The sequence below is a fragment of the Phalacrocorax aristotelis genome, chromosome 1 (assembly GCF_949628215.1).
Source record: "Phalacrocorax aristotelis chromosome 1, bGulAri2.1, whole genome shotgun sequence".
In the NCBI taxonomy this organism is placed as follows: domain Eukaryota; kingdom Metazoa; phylum Chordata; class Aves; order Suliformes; family Phalacrocoracidae; genus Phalacrocorax; species Phalacrocorax aristotelis.
Genome location: NC_134276.1, coordinates 172,224,117 through 172,243,375, shown reverse-complemented (window position 1 = coordinate 172,243,375; position 19,259 = coordinate 172,224,117). Strand labels below are relative to the sequence as shown.

The following is a 19,259-nucleotide window of genomic DNA, read 5'->3' as shown; positions in this document are numbered from 1 at the left end:
CTCAAGACTGAACAAACCCTGTTCTCCCAGCCTATCCTCGTACGGCAGGCTTCCCAGTCCTTTGATTATCTCGGTGGCCCTTCTTTGGACCCCTTCCAGCCTGTCCACATCCTTTATGTATAGCGTGGACCAGAACTGTACACAGTACTCCAGGTGTGGCCTGACAAGCGCTGAGTAGAGCACGATAATGACTTCTTTATCTCTGCTGGCGATGCCCTTTTTGATGCAGCCCAGCATCCTGTTGGCCTTCTTGGCCACAGCAGCCCACTGTTCGCTCATGTTGAGCTTCCTGTCCACCAGGGCCCCCAGGTCCATTTCCACAGAGCTGCTCTCCAGCCAGGTGGATCCCAGTCTGTGCTGCACTCACAGATTATGTTTTCCTAGGTGCATGACCTTACACTTGGCCTTGTTGAACTTCATAAGGTTCTTGCTGGCCCACTCTACCAGCCTATCCAGGTCTTCCTGCAGAGAGAGCAGCTCTCCCTTCTGGAGTCTCTACTTCCCCACTCAGCTTGGTGTCATCAGCAAACTTCATCAGGCTACACTTGATGCCATTATCCAGATCACTTATAAAGATGTTGAATAACATTGGGCCCAGTATCGATCCCTGGGGGACTCCACTTGTGACAGGTTGCCAGTTTGAGAAAGAGCTATTTACCACCACCCTTTGGGTGCGGCCTGTCAGCCAGTTCCCCACCCACTGCACAGACCACTTGTCTAGGCCATAATGCATTAGTTCTCCAGGAGGAGACTGTGGGGGACCGTATCAAAGGCCTTGGAGAAGTCTGTGATTTTTTTTTTTTTAATAAAAATTGTTTGAAGAAACCACTCAGTGGTTATCAAGGAGGAGAGATAGGCTAGTGGGTTGTAGGTAAATGTAACAGTTAAAGAATGTGATACATTTTATTTACATAGATTTCTTAACATGTACAACCACCTGAGAGAGGAGGTGTGGTAAAAAGGATTATGTTATATATATATGTCATAAAGTGAAATGATGAGAAGGGGGAAGAGTGCTAAAGTTATAATCTGTTAATAACAGAATAGAATGTGTCTAGATTTATGAAATAAAAGAATGAAAATCAAAACATACTGTAAACAAAGACTAGGGAATTTCAGAAACAAGAATCAAAGATGTAGGAATGCATCCCTTTTATGACATGAAAATAAAGTAAAAAATTATTGAAAATTTATTTTGAAAAGCTAGGTCAGAATGGAAGAATAATAATACTGGTTCACAGTTACCTTATAAATGAAAAGAGTGGTCTTAAAGTCACAAAATTATGTGACCAGTACCTGAAGTAACCTTTTCAAAACAGGTGGAATGTGATCCTTTTATCTCTCAGAATTTCAAAGGGCTTGGAAGACCTTCTTGTTCACCAGTCTAAGGCTGTGCAAAGTCCTGTTTACACAAATAGACAGTAAGGTATCCAAAGTCAGGATAATTTCTCAGGGTCAGAAATCTGAAATATTCTGTGAATGGAAGACAAGTAGTCCGGTTTTATGAATTAGACATTTTTAAAAGAATTAACCCCAGGCTCTTTGCTGCTGAAGTAAGAACAGCCTGAATGACTGAGCCCTGTGTAAGTGAAGTAAAATTCCTCAGAGGTATTTACCTACTGGGTGGGAGTAATTTACTTCTTTCACTTACCACAAAAGGACATGTGGCCAAAAAACTCAAGGACGTATGAGAAAAGTAAGTCATATACAGGTTGAGTTTGAAACAAAATCTAAATTTTGTTTTTATGAAAGAAAACTGAATTGTGGCTTGAAGTGACAGAGACACCAGTTAAAACCTAATTCTGTCACCCCTCTTAATTCCAAGCTGTTATTTTAGTTTGCAAATTATTCTATTATATCAAAATAAAATTGATTAGTTGAAGGAAGTACATATAGCATTCACTTTTTTGACCCCAGATTTCAATAAAAACTGTTCACCAATTCAGCTGAACTCAACAAAAGCAAGTTTGACAGAATGAGACATCTACACCTGGATATAAAATGCTAAATTAGTCAAAAACAGCAAGCAAAACTGTTCATGTTCTTTAGGCCTTTAAGTACCTTACTTTTTTTCCAAGTTTGGCAGTCTTTTTTAATCACTTGGGTTTACCAACAACGTTGGGATAAAATTACCAGAATCTGAGAAGGAGGGGATGCATTTTATTTAAAAAAAAACAAAACCAAAACCCAAAAAAACCTCACAATCCACAAATACTGTTAATCTGATTTGTTTAAAGTAAAACAGTGCAACACAGCATCTCCAAAGGTATTTTAAGTGCGATTGCTCTGCAGGTGACAGTTCTGATATATGACTTGAAAACACTTGAAACAGTATGTAGGACAATTTAAAAGAGACTTTGCAAAAGTTATCAAAACTAAACTGATTTTATCAGTGCACTATTTGACTTTACTCATTCATACAGGCTGCATTAGAGAAGGAATGGCTAACTCTAGATTCCACCCGTTTCCCTTCAAAAACACTCCTGCTCTCAAACCAGCTGCACTGGCCAAAGGTAACATGTCACAGAAACTTCTTACTCTTCAGTCTTTATTCATTCCTTAAGGATATGCTATTCTGGGGTGATTAATATGACAATCTATTGACTTGAAAAACACAATTACTTTTAGAAGTCTCAGACTTCCTCCTTATCCCCAGTTGCAATTTTTCTTTTAGATTTTCTTTCTTTTACTTAGTTTTTTCTTTATTTTGGATTTATTTCAACACTTTACTTCACAGTAGCAGAAAAAAAGATGATGTGCTTCATCTGTACATTTGGCAATGGATTAAAAATTGCTAGTTGACACACTAAAATACTAAGATCTGCATTATATGACAACAGCTGAATGTTTTCAGAACAGCTAAAGGTCATTGAACTGTAATGTCTGCTAGTTATTTGATAAACTTTGAAGTTTTAGCTTTTTGTTTTGGTAGGGTTTTCTCTTCTTGTTACAAGCATAGTATTACTAACATTTTATTTCCTAAAATTAAAGTCTTATAAATGTATAATTCATTATATTTGGGAATGTTAAGTATAATTAAAGTCACCTTTTTGCCCAATTTAGTTAGTTGAAGGTAAGGCCTGTAACGGGCTTATCACCACTAAGAATCCATTCTGGTTTAGTAATAGACTCTGCAATCCCTGATGCAGGTTTACCTACACATTTTAAACTCAAACTTGGAGGAATCATCAACTGCATTTTTTTTCTCTTACTTAGAAGTATTCTAGGCCTTCAAATTCCAGTGAACGTTCAAATAATTTGCTGTTGTCACCACAGGAAGTTTGGCAGTGTGTTAACAGACCGTATTCATACTCAGCAGAAAATATACACTTTCATAGCAGGTAAGTTAAATAATGGATTTTTCATTATATTTAATTAATTTGGATTTGACAAAAATCAAAAGGAGAACTCGAGACTGTTTTCTGATGTTTTTGCTACTTTTGGTTAATGATATTACTGGAGTTAAAGTGTATTTACTTGTTAAAACCAAAAATTCAGTTGTAATTTTTCATTGACTACCAGAATTAAGAATCTAAGAATATATATGTGTATTTTTATTCATCTAGGTTTGACTAAAAATTGTAAAACTTGTATTTTTTCACATATATCATAACATAGATGTTGAAATAGAGATTTTTAAGACTAGATAAAGATTAAAAGGGATTTCATACACAGCTGCATTCTTTTGGAGAGAAAGGACTGAAATATGCTTCAAGTAATTGAAATGTAAACATTTCAAATTGATGGCAGACTTTTATTACTCTCCAAGATAAAGCCTTTCTGAAGTATTAAAATAGATTTTTTTGTATTGTTTCCAAGCTTCCAAAGTGCCTTTAAAAGGCACAAACAACTTGCAGAGTAACAAAGGCTGCAAAATAGTCACCCAAGACCCTTCCTTATTTACCTACATTTCAGTACCGCTCTTATACTTTATTTTCAGTTCTAGGAAGGGAACAATGTCACAGCTCTCTGACTGGAAAGAAAAAAAGAAATTTTCATTCATGTCTGAAAAAGAAGAAAGAATTTCAGAAGAATGGTATGTTAAGCTATTCTGCTGACATAGTGACTTCCAGGAATAGGTACAGTAGAGTTGGCTGTTGTTGCTTACTTTTTTGAGTTCCATCTTTCAAGAATCTTTGTTTTCTACCAAAGCGAAAATTACTGTAATTACTTCTACAGGTGTCTGGGAGAGCAGCTTAATAAATTGCAATAATATAATATTAAGATAAGCATTGCAGCTGTGTAATTCAGTAAGTTTGATACCATACATAAGAAGTAGTATACACTTGTATTCTTTTGAAAAGTACATTATACAATAATATGCAGCTGGTGTAACATAATATATGTGAAATGTTTATTATGTTATTCTCTTTCCCTAGGGGTTTTAAAGATATTTCTACTGCACAGCTAATGCTGAAGAGGGCCCATAAAATGAAGCCCAAAAAATATAGTAATAAAGATTTAGGTAAGTCAACAGTTAAAAATTGTTATATTAATGTAATGTTTCTATTCTTAAATCTCGAAATAGTATCTTTTTAAAAAAGTTTGCTTAGTTAACATTGAATATTAATTTGAATAAAGGTAGAGTGTGATTTAGTAAAAATAACTCAGTTTAAATCTCTGTAAAGAAATCAATTTGTGCCAGCGATAAAATATTCAGGTTTTAAAAAACATTCTACTGGATTTTGAAACTGAATATTTGACAGCTATGTTAAAGAGAAATTTTGTTTCTTTTTGTTCATGTATTTCTTTATCTAGATGTAGAATTTATATTTCTGCATTTTGTGCTCATGTTTTTCTCTTGGGGGAATCTCAGGTTAAAATTATTGACTTATGCAAGAACTATTTATGAAAATTACAGTTTGATATGTATGAAATGAAATTTTAAAATTTTTTTTAATTAAATATTCACTGTGGGGATCGATAATGCTTCTCTAGCTTCTCTGTGATTGTCTTCTGGTCCTCCTCAGACACTTCTTATGTCAATGAACCTTTCTTAGAATTGTCAGCTGTTAGTATGATACACTAATACTGATGTTAATGGAATATGTTAATAAAAATAATAATAAAATACTGCTACTATAAGAAACATTCAAATACATAAGGGCCTGGTTGACAATAGGACCTAAATTTAAATGGTTTTTGGAAAATGTGCTTTTATTTACATTTAATTTTTTTTATTATATCACAAGCTATCAGTTTTCCTCTTTTGTATAACTTTACAAAACTTTTCTGTATTAAGTGTTGAAAATTTTGAAAGACATTTTGCTCTTGGAAGGTAAAAAAATCAGCCTACAGATAAAGTTAAGAAAAGCGTTTCTCTGTATAATTTTTTCTACTTTAAATATCATGCCAAAGACTAAACATGACAAAAAAGATCTCTAGTTAAAGAAAGAAAAGGGGGGGGGGGGAGCAAGGGAGAAAGGTAATCAAGAAACCATGCTTTATTATTATGGAAAGGAGAAAAAAATGGATAAGAGGTTAAAGGGATTATATTTACATCTTGATAGCTTCCCATGATGCCCTACCATGTTACCTAAAAAGAGAACAAAAAGTAGTAAATATCTGGTGTGCAGCTTAGTTTTTTACATATGTTCCATTTGGTGGCCTCTGTATCATTTTATAATGAATAGAGCTTATTAGGTTATATCATCTTTTCTCCATGTGCTCTCTGGTTTATGTTAGTAGTAACTAATTCAGTCATAAATGTCTGAATGAGCATATCAAATTTGCTATCCTATTTTTTTTGTAGTTCTAATGAATTTTTTGGATATGTTTATATTCATTTTGTTCAGATTATTCAATATGGTATATGTGTGTTAAGCTTTTTAATTGTCTCTTGGACTATTCTCAAAGTATGTTACTAGTTTTAAAAAAAATTAACAAAACTTTAGCATAATGTTTTCATAGGTTCAAATTTTCTCTTCATGACGCTACCTCATATAAGAAATTTTTTCTATTACATCAAGCACAAAAATAACCTGTATATATAATTTCCTTTAAATTTCCATTAAATTTCCATTAAAATCATGTCCTTTTCTCTGCTAAAGGATTCTTTTCTCTTTTTCTCAGATAAGCAGAAAACCTGATTTCCAGAACCAAGAAATAGGAATGAAAATAATGCACATTCAGTCCCTTTTCAGTACAAAGATTATCAAACCTGTCGTGGTTTAACCCCATGTTTCCAGCACAAACACTGTTTCCAGCACATATCCAAAACATAGCCCCACCTAGCTACTATGAAGGAAAATTAACTCTACCCCAGCCAAAACCAGCACAAGCCAACTATTCTTTCTGATACAGCACACTGACAAAGGCAGCCCTTCCTTGGTCAGTAAGGACCGAACAGACATTATCAGTTAAAATAAGTACTCTTATCTTAAACTGATGCTAAAGCTCGGCTGTTGCTCTAAAAAATGATCCTGGTGGAATATTCCCTATGTAAGAAAAATCTCCACGTATATAATTGTGTTTACATCAGCTACCTCCTCTGAAGTGGTGAGAGCAAGTGAGGGTCTTGTTGAGGGTCTGCTTGAACAGAGGGACTTTACAGCATTTCAGAGTAGATATACCTTTCCCCAAGGCTAGCCAGCCCCAGCTCAGGAAACTGTAACCAGATCCATTAGGCTGCCGGTATCTTTCTTGGAACTCTGTGTAGTACGGCTCATGCTAGAATACTTACAGAAATTCTAGTATAACTAGAGAGAAAGAGAGTTCACAGTCTTAGGCCATTGCTGTGAGTTTAACCCTACTGAAGCAGGAATTCCATAAGAGACTTCATTCCTTCTAATATTTAAAAGCAGATTGAAATTCATCTGGATAAGTAGATGTCCACATTATCTTTTAATGCTTCCATAGAAATTAGCATTCTGCAACCTTCATCTGCTCTGAAAGGAGCTTCATCCATCTTGTACTTACTGAAGCTGCATATGAAATCCTGTAGGATTTATTTTTTAGTGTTATTATTCCTGTTCTTTCTTTGGAATTTCCAGGTTCTTAGTGTTATAATTGCTACTGTTTCCTTTTTAGCTTTCTGATTTGAAATAGTTGAAGGTATGCTAACTACAATAAAATAATTTTGTTAGTGATACAGAATCCTAACCACTAGAAAATAAGTAGCCAGCATCCACTTAAAAGTGTGAAATATGAGGTGTTAAAAAGTGGTTTTCCATGTTATATCCATTTACTATTACATGTTTAACTTAAGAGCAAAATTTTAAGTTCTGACAAAAAGCAAAGCAACAAGATCTAAAGGTTCTAGATACAAATAAATTAGAAGCTGTTAAAAAAGACACTGATAATTTTTATGCTAAGGTTTCAGGATCATCCCGAACATCTTTTATGTGCCGTTGAGCTCTTTCATGGTAACAATCTTACTAGTTGCAACTAATGCCAAGATACTGATGGATTTTGTAGGAACAAATGGCCTGTCAGGGAATGCTGTATGCTTCTCTTCTGTATGCTCTCAAACTCCTTTGCCTTAGACCTGAGATTCACAAATGCAAAGTGTTAAATCAGCCTCCATTCAGAGTGTTGTAAAATTGCTCTTTAATACAGTCAAGACGGCTGCTGGATTGAAACTTGGATTGGGCAGCCATGAACGGCTTCAATTCTTAACATCCTTAAGTGTGGGAATTTATTCCGTTTCATTTTTCATCTAAAACATTTGTCTTCTAGTGCAACAGTGATGGGATTCATTTGGTTAATTATAGAAGTCCAGATTTGAGCTCGTCTTCTGCATTCCTTTATGGAAAGAAATAGCCACCTTAAATGCTATTAATTTCCTCCTAAAACATAATTCAAAAACAGGCTACTTCAATCTCACTGTAAAAGCACTTACAGTTCTCCATTGCCCATACACAAAACCTAGAGCAACTGGCTGACGTACAGAGTTAAACCATAGATATGTAGAAGTAACTGAGAAATATCTTACCTCATATGTCTGGCCACGTACCTTCTCAGTAGTGAAAAAAAATATGGAAAATACTAGCAAGTGCACTGTATCCTGTGGTTTGTATTACAAGGAAGAGCTTAAAGGAGCATAACCTTATAATAGGGAGTGATCCAGGCAATGCTTATATTGCAGTAGACCAGTCCCACTAACTAATGTCCTTAAGGCCTGTTATGCCCTAATCCACTACAGTTATGTATGCTTGTTTATGTAGTTAAATAACGCTGTGGCCTGTATTTTAACGATACCAAATGTAGGGTCTGTCTGCTTCAACTATTTTTACTCTGCAGTAAGATAATACAAAAAGTGTGGGCAAGAAACCAGAAATTTTGCAGCCAAGTAAAACTGGCATAATGTCAGAAATATTCCTGTTTATCATGGGTGCATAAAATTCTACAGAAATTCTAATTAAAAATCTAAATACAGCAGACATTAATGCACCTCACTGTGCTTAAAAATTAAGCATCTATGACTCATAACAATCCTAGCTTCCTAAAGACGTCTTGGCACAGCAGTACAAAATTTCTTGCTTAACTTTGAATTTCCTTGAGTCTGTGGATTTTAGCCTCTGAAAGTTAACTTCTTTTTCTTTTAAGATGGCTGGAAGCCTTGTCTTGCTTTCAGCTTTTCTCTCCTACGCTGCTGTATTACTTCTTGTTTAACCATTTCTTCTCCAAAGGAAAGCTCTCTTGTCAGTGACTGACAGCATGAGATGGTAATTCTTGCTGCCACATAGGTAGAAAAAAAAGGTAAAAAGCAGCTGGAGTGGGCCTTGACTCCTAGAACCAGAGCACAATGATAAAGATATTTCAGAGAGGTCAGCAAATATTTTTTAGTTCTAGTTCAGAACTTAAGACAGCAATGCAATACCAATTAAAAAAAAAAAAAAACTAAAAAAACCAACCAACCCATCCCCCTCAAAACCCACAACCCCAAAACAGATGATCTGACTATGCAACATTGATTTGTTGAATTAACAACAGTTGAATAAAAATCTGGGGGGTATTATTATTCCTTGTTGCACATTACATAAATGACCACTGATCTGTATTTTCTTAGCAGCAGAAAGAAGCTACTTTTGTTGTTGTTGCCTATTCCATGTAGCAATATCATACGGGAACTCCAGCCGTGGATGAGTTGCAGTTCTAATTGATGTTAAGTTATGGAACAAAATGTGGTCTTTCTTCCAAATGAATTTACAAATTGAATTATCTTATAGATAAGCATCTGTCACTCTGTGCTACTTTGATTTATCAACACTTTAAAGTTGGCACAGATATGTTTATGGTTTTTTAATTACAGATATTGCTCAACAAAAATGAATGACAAACATTTAGTTTTTTCAGTTTCACATATTATCAAGACATTGTTTAGCAAATGTGGTGCCACATCAGGCAGTAACTATTCCTTCCATATTGTTCCTATAAAATTTCTTGTGTTTGTCCAACTTATCTTCTATATTTGGAGTCAGCCAAGCAATGTGCATTAAATTACCTCCCTGGTTCCTAGACTGCCAGCACAGATCATCGACTAATAAGACACATTTAAATGAGTATGCCAGAACCCAGGAAGATATTTGTATGATTTTGAACTATTGGACTCTTTCACAGTTCTCTGTGTGAAATCTAAAACATTTGATTGCTTGTCATCAAAGCATACATGCAGTTCATTTCCCTAGCTCACTCAGAGACTGAAAAGCACTAGTATTATAAAGTAATCTATGTAATATTGCCTAAATTTGGGACCAGATAGAGAAAAGGGCTCATTTTTAATAACAAAAGAGCTGTAGGCAATGGTTGAGGTGATCCAGGTAGGTACAAATTCAAGTAGTCTGGCACTGTGTTAAATCCCTGTAGATTATTTAAGTTATTTTGCAAAGACTCAAAGATAAATCTTCTGATAGAAATCTCTTAGAACAATTTCCATCATTTCCCTCTTTTCCCACTTCATGGACCTTCTTTACTGCTGATATCCTTGTGCACAAATAAATGTTTGAAAAATCTAGGTTGGCACTAATAACTTCATGCAAAGCTTTTGGTATAGTGTAACCTTGGACTGGTTGGAGTTTTCATAGAATTGGGTGGGAGGCTGGATTAAGGAAAGATGACATTTTAAAAACATTCTGGAACAATAGGAAAAAAGTGTGATATTTCAGGAATTATTTTAAGTTAATCAAAATTAGTTTAGAAATCCTTAATTGCATTTTGTCTTAAAAGGTTTTGATCAACTTAATCTCTTTGTCTTTGGTCTTCTATTGAAGAAACACACTGTTTTTGTAGCTAGCATAATGAAAGAAGTTAGAAGTCTTTTTATCAACCCTGTATCTTATCAACACTGTATGATGGTGTTGGAAAAATTATAATTACAAAAAATTATATTTTTCATAACTTCTGTTACTTAAAATTTCAGAGAGAACTTTTAAAATATAATGTATTACCATTTCAAGATATTTTTATCACATATCTTAGTGTGATCTACTGCCCCAAGCATTTGCTACCCTAAAGAACACTAGGTTGTTACAAATTTGTTTCTGAGCTGGGAGGCATGCCAGAATAGGCTTACTCTATCCATCAGACTGAAAATATCTTCAAACCTGGTAATCCAGTTTGCGAATCAAGTGATCCCATTGTCAGAATCATTCTAATAATCTACCTTTAAAACTAATGGGTGTAGTTATTATTTGTTGTGCTTCTTGGGTTGTTTCATTGGACTTATACTTTAGTTAGTAAAAGTGGGTTAAAGTGACTTTAAATCTGACATCCTCTGGGTTAATCCGGAAGCTATAATGATCATACAACAAGATGACAGAAGTTCTTCTAGACAATTGGAGATAACAAAGTATAAGGTACCACTGATTCTGCCTTTGGAAAGAAAACATGACCTAAATTACTTCCATCCATATTTTCCATGATTCCTTCGTTAGTGAAGTTTGCTGCTTTGTGAGAGGTTAACACCATTAAGAACATTCTGTCAACCAAATGCTGCTGCAGTGTGGGCTGACCAAGAATACCATAACATTTTGACGTGTTTTGTCAGTGAATTATCTCTTAAAGCCTCCACACTCCATTAGAGATCTTCTCTGGGCTTGTAAGGCAAAGATACAGTATGTCTTCGTCGTCTTGCTTGTGTCAAGAGATCACTCTCTGAGAAAAAGTGCAGCTTTCAGGATCCCTTTATGTTCTGTTAGTTTGTAACTGAAGCTTCTACTGCAAATACAGGGATCTAGTAAAAACCAACTTTATAAATGCTGTTAAACTTCGTAAGAAATTGCCCACTGACAACAGAGCATTCTGATCCTTTATTTCCATAAATATGGAAACAAAACAAAAAAAAAGCCACTTACTTTGCTGTACTATTCTAGATGCTGTTATAACTCTCTCAATAAACACCAACAAGGTCATGCAACAAGCTCAAAATGAAGCATCAGACACAATTAGTCATGTAAATTTTTTCTGTCTGAATGTTCTTTGAGCCTTTCCATCTCCTCTGTTTCCCTGCTCTATCTGTTCTGGCAGTGTCTCGCATATTCCTTTTTGCTATGCTTGCATTCTTTGTGAAAATTTAGATCCTTTTCTTGCCATATCTACTTTCTTGCTGTTCTATTGCTGTTTTCCCTCATTATTAATTTCTACTCTTTTCTGACAGTTTGTAGTCACCTTTGTAGACAAACCTCTTCTGCCTCATTGTTTCTCAGATATTCCTGAGAGTGTATTTGTCTGCTTGTGCTATTGTCTTCTTTTAACCCTATGAAACATATTTCTTTGATTTTTCCTTTGGCATTCTGTTACTTATGTTATGCTCAGTGTCATACCTACAAAACCCTATATACTTTTGCTCGTCATTATATAGTTGCTTTTGTTTCTACATTCTTCTCAGTCTTTTTTTTTTTTTTAATAACTGACTGGTTTATTCTGCACTGTGTGTAGAATTTTCACATTCTTTCTAACCCACTGTTTCCCTTAAACTCCCACTTTCCTCTGGTGTCAAGCAAACAATTCTTCCTTCACATAAGAAATAATGCATGAAAATCACCTTTCCTGACTTGTGCAGTTTTGCATTAGTTTAGTTTCTGCTAATTAAACTTTATATTTTTCCCAGTCTAGGAGCATGTATTATCTAGATTTATAGACAGTTCTGTGCTCATCTTTGCTTCTTTGCAAAGTTTTCAAAATAACAGTAAGGAAACTAATCAAGATTTCATACTGCAGCATAAAGATGAGTCTATAGACTTTTGGAGTATTTTTTATTTCAATAAGGCTGGGACGTGGAAGAAGGTTAGCTTGTTATCTACAAGTTTAATCTCAAAAAATAAACTTCCTCCTGTTAACTTTTTAGGTGTGACTTCATTTAGACTGCTGAAAATTCTGAACCAAAGCTTTTAGAAACAGTGTGTGGCATATATTCTGTTAATATTTCTGCTTTAATTTCAAGCTTTAAAAACAGATTTTAAAAATATTTTCTGCAAGCATGTGCTTTAGAATTTATTTTTCATTTGGAGGTGAGCTAGCTAAAGATCAGCAGTGTTAAGATCCTGCAAAAAAAGTGGCTTTGGTTCTCAGTTGCACATGTATTTATGTTGCTTTATTTTAGAAAGTGTAATCTTTTGTGAATATAAAGCCTACTTTTAAAGGTATTTTCATTTATTAAGTGGCTAAAAGGTGAAAAACTGCTTGAAGGAATGAATGAGCCAGGTCTGACCTTTGATTTTAACTTGTTCTTGACGTCTAGACCCAGCTGTGCGCCTGGCGTTGTTCAAAAACAATGAAAATAAACATCTCCATGTGAAACCACCAAGGAAGACACAGCCTATAAATGCTGGTTACTTTGAAGGTATGAACAAGTATTTCACTTTATGCATGTAAGCATATATATCTTCTAATGTCTTTTAAGCAAACCTACTTGAAATGTAAAACAATATGCACAAATAGAAGGCGGCAGGAGTTTAAAGTTCTTATCTCTTCCTATCTCAAGTTACAGCACTGAAATATTTCAATTTCGATTCATTCGTCGGGGAGGGGGACTCCTAGAGATTAATTCATAACGATCTGGTGCCTTATTTATTTATTTATTTTTATTAAATCTTCATCATAAAAATAATCATCATAAAAAACATCAAAGCATGTCACAGAGGTATAAAATAAAAAGCACTAGAGTAAAATTTTATAAATGAAATATCACTTCAAATTCTTCACTCATTGTCATCTTTTCTCAAGTTAGCTATTAATTTCTGATGAGCATTAACATGTTTTTAGGAAGTATTTTCATAAGTGTTACATAAAAACCCACCATTTGGTGGAAGACAAGAAAAAAATCTTCAGCATGTAAATATAAAATTGGCTTTACAAAAGCATTTAAATACTGATGTAGCTCTTTTACTGTTGAAATTTGTGTTAAAACTCTCCTTGGCTTCAGTACAATTAGAATAAGGCCAAGTCTATTTAAAATACCCTTGTTATAAGAATCTGAGCATCTCCAGAGGCATTGTTTTTAGACTGTTTTGATTCCTTTTGCAACTCAGTAGTGTCCTCAGAAAGTTGTCACCTCTGTCTTTCTATCTTTTTTCAAAGACATGGCTGCATGCTATCTGATTTAGTCCCAATCCTACAAAGTAAAATTAAAAATAATAATACTATAATAACATTCACTGAATGAGGATAGAAATTAGAACCTTTCTGAGACAGGTGTGCGGAGTATACCTGAACTGCAATTCAGTCAATTAACCCAGCCATATGAAAGACCAAATTCGCCTCACGTTCATGAGCCCATGCTCACTGTGGTTAGAAATAATTCTTGGTGAATTCTGAAGATGAAAAATGTTTGCACTATTATTTGCCTTGGATTCAAGCATGAGCTTACCTAGAATATAGAAAGGCTGTATATATTGCGCCTGACTTAGCATACTCAGTGTCTCATATCTGTTCCTGTGCATATGCTTATATGCCAGAATGCATCATATGCTGAAGAAATAGGACATGCAGACTGCCTGCAAAACTCTGGATGCCCAAAGCCTACAAGCAGAAGTGTGAATGTTCAAAGCCATGTCAAAGAGAGAAGCTTGATCCCAGGCTCAGTACCCTAAAGTCAGTGTAGGTTTAGCCTAGCTTTCCTGCCACTGGCTTATCTGTTCCTGCCTGGAGAGATTTCCCTTTGTTTTGGAAAGCCTATATATGTGTTCTAAATATTACTGAAATTACTTTTTGAATACATGGAGGGAAGGCACCGAGGCATATTAGCTATCAAAAGGCGAGTACTGCAGTGGCACATCTTCCATTTCAAGGATCATTGTACTCCTTTAGCCAGCTAAAAACCAGATTTTTTCCAGCAGTCTTTTATTGGGTGTTTATATTCAATCTGCTGAGCCTTCAAGAAGACAAGCAATACTCTTATACTTGACCACAACATAAAATTATCCTTCTACCTGAGGCATTGCTACTTCAGATGGTATGGCCAGAAAATACTAGGTTGTGAGTTAGAACCTAGAGTGCAGCACAGCTATTCGTTATGTGTATGTGAGATACAGACAGAACTAAGAGTTTCTAAATTTAGAATTTGGTAACACTTTGCATGTTATCTACTACAAAACAAAGCACCTGCATGATAATTTCACAGAGTTTTGTTATCAGTCATTTCTTCCCTCACAGAAAAGCTTGTTTCCCATTTCCCCTCTCTCACCTTTTGACCATTTCTTCCTCTTTTGCCTGGAATAGATTTCTTTGGGTCTGTTCTGCGATGGGAGTTCTTTCTGTTACAAGAAGGTAGAATGTTTTCAGTCTGTATCCTTAAATCTTGTGGACACTGTATTTTAAGTCAAGAGAGAACACAGACCAGTCCATTGCATGGTGGAAATAAACTTCCTCCATTCAAGCCCTTTTACCTCGACAGACTGGTAGTCAGTGGTCTGGTAGAAAATTTGAACACCAATCCATCTCCCTCGTAAACCACTAAATAAATCTTTTTAAAAAAAAACCCAAACCACCCCACATTCTAAATATTCCTGCTTTATTTCTTTAAATTGTGAAATAGGGGGAGAAACCATAGCATCAACACCAAGTACACATGTGTTATCTGTTAAATAACAGAATCACTACTTTTGAAAGGGGATGCCCTCGGAAGTGAAACAATTAGAACAGTTTTAGATTTTCAAATTGGAACACGTCATGGTAGTGAATATTTAAGAAGTAATCTAGTTAAAATGTACAATGAACGTCTTTTGTCTTCATTGTGTCATCTGTTTGTGCTAAAAAAATACAAATAAGACAAAAAGGAATAAAAAAATCAAAGGTATAAAAATAAAGAGTGAAAAGGAATGAGCTTAATATCTGATGCTTGTGAGTTTCTGGGATAAACCTCATATTCTGTCATAATTTACCTTCTCGTCTAAGCTACTGCATTCTACTGACAATGTTGTATCGTGCAGCATCTCTAAAGCAGTATCTAAACATAGTGTGGACACAGTGTTGATGCAATATTCAACTATGTTCCTGTTACAAAACTTGTGAGAAGCCAATATGCAGACTGTTGATATCTAATTTTGAAAACTTGTGCATAACTTTGATCTCATGCGACAATTTACATATCTATAATTTGACAGACATACTGTAGGAAAATAAATTTTCAAAACTTAGTGGCCTCATAAATGTATATTAAATTTTAGAAGAGTCACCATGTTTACTTACTGATGTTATAAAAATCCCCACAGGAGACAATTGTTTCACATTTGTATCACGATAGGGCACAGAAGTTAGTCAGACAAACCCCTTTGTGTTACTGTTCATCAACAGCATGAGGAAGTGTTACTCTGGCAGACAAGAACTTGCCATTTAAAAATACAAACAACATGTAAAGGCACGAACCATGGGAATGTAATTAAATGTGTGTTAGTGTATTTGTGTGTGTATTTGTGTATTTGTTAGTGTATTTGTGTGTGATTATATATATGTGTCAATACATATGCCTACAATACATGTGTATATACACACATAAATATATATGCATATCCTATGAGTGTAAGTATGAGTGAATTCAATAAACATAGCACTTATGCATTTTTATTTGTATATTTGGAAAGGAATGTAAATTATGAACAGTTGCTCTCTGGTGTAATTTGTAGTATCAATGTGAATTTTCTAATCCTAATGCTTTCTGTCTAGATGATCACAGAATCACGGAATGGTAGGGGTTGGAAGGGACCTCTGGAGATCATCTTGTCCAACCCCCCTGCTTGAGCAGGCACACCTAGAGCAGGGGCACAGATAGTTTCTTTAAAATCAACTTAGTGCATGTGGTCATTGTATAATAGAGATTCATTTAAATTATTATTTAAATAAATAACATTTTTGAATCATAATTATATCTTGTGGCATTAACTTCAGTAGGTTATTAAGTAAGCCACAGAATATGCAAGTGTAAATAGGTGTTTACTGCTTCTCTTAAGAAACTATAGCCTGATCAAAAACCTGAAAACAGATGAAAGCCTGACTTGACGTACTTTCACTTCTGATGACTTGCTGGACATTTCCTGGGCTAATGATGTTACACTGCTTTTTCTTAGTGTGATAGGGTTATGGTTCCAGCACGGTTGTTGAGTTTCTGTTAGTGCTAGTTAGTTGATAAACAAAATATGCCTGCTTCCTGTTTTATTGAACGTTCTTGGAGGTTTTTTGTGTGTTTTGTACATGGTGATATTTCAAAGATCTCAAAATTTTGGAAACATTATAAGGAGCACATGTAATTTGCATGATTTCCCATTTTTCAGCAAAGCATATTTTTAGAAAGCTTTCTGGTTGCTTCTCCTCTTGTTGCCTAGAGGCTATTTCAGTCATTGATTTAATGTAAAATAGCCTTGACAATTTTGGATAAAGTAGATCAGGAATTGAAGGAAGAATCTATCCTTGACACCTTTTTTCTTGGGAAGTTCCAATTATTCTTGACTGAATGTGCATCTCTGCCAGCTGTGGGTCTGCAATTATAAGATCTGTAATATCATTTTCACAGGGGAAGGATACCCTCTTTTCCAACCAACAGTGTGAGTGCTTTGTCCTGGTACAGCAGCTCAAAACTATAGGAGGAGTCCCCAGACCTAACACATTGTTTTGCTACAAGCTCTGGGAACAGTATATATCATTTGGGGTCCTCTTTAATCCATCCACCTCAACAATTTTGGTGGGTTATTCAAACAATTTCTGTTCAGTGGAAAGGGAAGATGGATTCCAAGTTGTAGAGCAAGGTAGAAGAATGCAGTAGATCAGCTGAGAGTCCAAACTATCAGCTGTCTAACTATCAGTATTAAGATATCAAACTATCCAAGTATTATTTGGATATGATTCACTTAGTTCCTCAGAATTTTGTAGACTATGTTCTAATTAATTACATAGATTAGTTGATTTTTTTGGCACCTATAGTACGTTTCTTTTTAGTCATATCCATCAGTGGCACATTTATACCATACACTTCAAAGAAGTGGAGACAATATAACTTGACTTCACGCAGGAATGTGCACAAAGACCAATGCCAGGAAGTTTAACTATATTAAAAATGCTATAAAGTTATGTTTACTGTCGTTCTAATTGGCAGTACTGTATTTCCGGTCATTTTATGCTCATTGGTGACTAAAGAAAACATAATGGGTATAATGTTAAAACAGATTTCACCAATACAAATTTGATAATGTACAGATTATGCTTTCTCAGGTGGCTTTTAATTATGGAAATATTTATTCATTTCTCTTTAAATTGTCAGTAGAAATAACATTTATTTTTCATATTGGAACAAGAATAAGAGGTAAAGTGATCTTGTGATTATGTCATATGATTGGAAGATAAATATCAAAGATGTTTAAAGTCGTCTGTTTTCCAGCTTTCTGATAGTTCACAATTATTAAACTCCTTGTAGTCTCAAGTAAGAAATGCTGCAAAACATTCTTATAGATTATTATTAGAAGCGCTAATTAAAAATGTGAACTTGAGACTTTGGAAAGTGGTAATTTAAGGTTACCTTTGAGTTAATTATGTGAGCTCATTAAGATATTGTTACATAATGATCAACATAGTTTCTTAGATTTTCAGGATTACAAAATATGAATACAATGAAGAAAAAGTATATGTGGTAATACAGTTTATGTTGATTCAAATCACCGATGGTTTTAAATATCTGCATTAGAGTTAAGAGAAGGTACTGAGAGTGGAATGCTAATATTCATCTTTTTCTGTGCTTTAAATATTTTGTTGTTTGCTATTTAAGAGCACTTAAAAAGACATTGAACAATAGCTAATAATTCATGTTAGCTGTTTTCATCTTTTAGAAATTAGCTTTTTTCAATGGAAAAGTATAAATGGCATCAACTCCCTGGAATCGCATTGTTTGTAACCATCCATTTCTAAATTAAGTAGTCTTTTATTGAGCTGTGATCTGAAAAGGATTAATAACCACATTCTAAATACGGCCTTGCTGCAATTCTGCTAGCTCAGTGCCCATGTTTACAGTAAAATACAATTATTACATTTCTCTCAGGCTTTAAATTTGTATGCCACATTAGGGAAGCAATTTCTAAGTCATACAGACTGACAAAAATGACAGAATAATGCATTTCCAGAGAACGTCAGATCTGTCCTGAAGTGTGATGAAAATGCTTTACAGAAACCTGTAGTGTGGAAGACCAGAATTCTATGGCTTTGTTTCTCATTATTTAGTTTGAGCTCACACAACAGAACTCTCGCATTGAAATATTTTCTCATTTTAAGGAATTAATGGCTCTCCACCAGCCCTTTAACATGTAAAATGAGTAGGTTACTTGTGTCCAGTACATCCAAAAAGAGCCAGGATAAAATAAACATAAGGAGTTGGATATCTTGGAAAAAATCTGTCATGGGTTTGGGTTAATCATCTCCAGAAGAAATTCAACTTGATGCCTGAAATGTAAGACTTCTTGGAGAAAGCAGTAAAGCCTGAGGCAGTGTTGATCTGAAGGAGTGCTCTCCATGGGTCAGAGCTGCTCTGCTGGCAGAGTGCAAACCCAGTTCACAACAGCGGTACGCTGAAAAGTTGTAAAAGACTGCAGGGGCCTTACAGTGCACACACTCAAGCTTCAGTTACATACTTCTAGTGGCCCAGTTTCTTATTATAAAAGAAAACTAAAAAATAAAATCTGTGCCTAATTTTCTAGCCTCCTGTCCGTCAATGATACTGTAGGATTTTTTCAGCATTCGTGGAATGAAGCAATCCTGAAATTATGGTATATGTTTAAAAATAAATATGTAAAACATCATTGATGTGCATTTATGCAGTGCACTTCAGTGTCTGAATATTTATA

At 34.8% G+C, this 19,259-nt stretch overlaps 1 protein-coding gene across 1 annotated transcript in view; it reads left to right on the top strand.

The window, feature by feature from the left end:
- LRRIQ1 (leucine rich repeats and IQ motif containing 1) overlaps positions 1 to 19,259 on the top strand; it is a 113,360-nt gene that overhangs the window by 56,821 nt on the left and 37,280 nt on the right. The window contains exons 18-22 of the mRNA XM_075080708.1: positions 2,424 to 2,513; positions 3,217 to 3,341; positions 3,941 to 4,036; positions 4,380 to 4,465; positions 12,680 to 12,781. Coding sequence (XP_074936809.1) covers positions 2,424 to 2,513; positions 3,217 to 3,341; positions 3,941 to 4,036; positions 4,380 to 4,465; positions 12,680 to 12,781 — 499 coding nt within the window. The remainder of the gene's footprint in view (positions 1 to 2,423; positions 2,514 to 3,216; positions 3,342 to 3,940; positions 4,037 to 4,379; positions 4,466 to 12,679; positions 12,782 to 19,259) is intronic.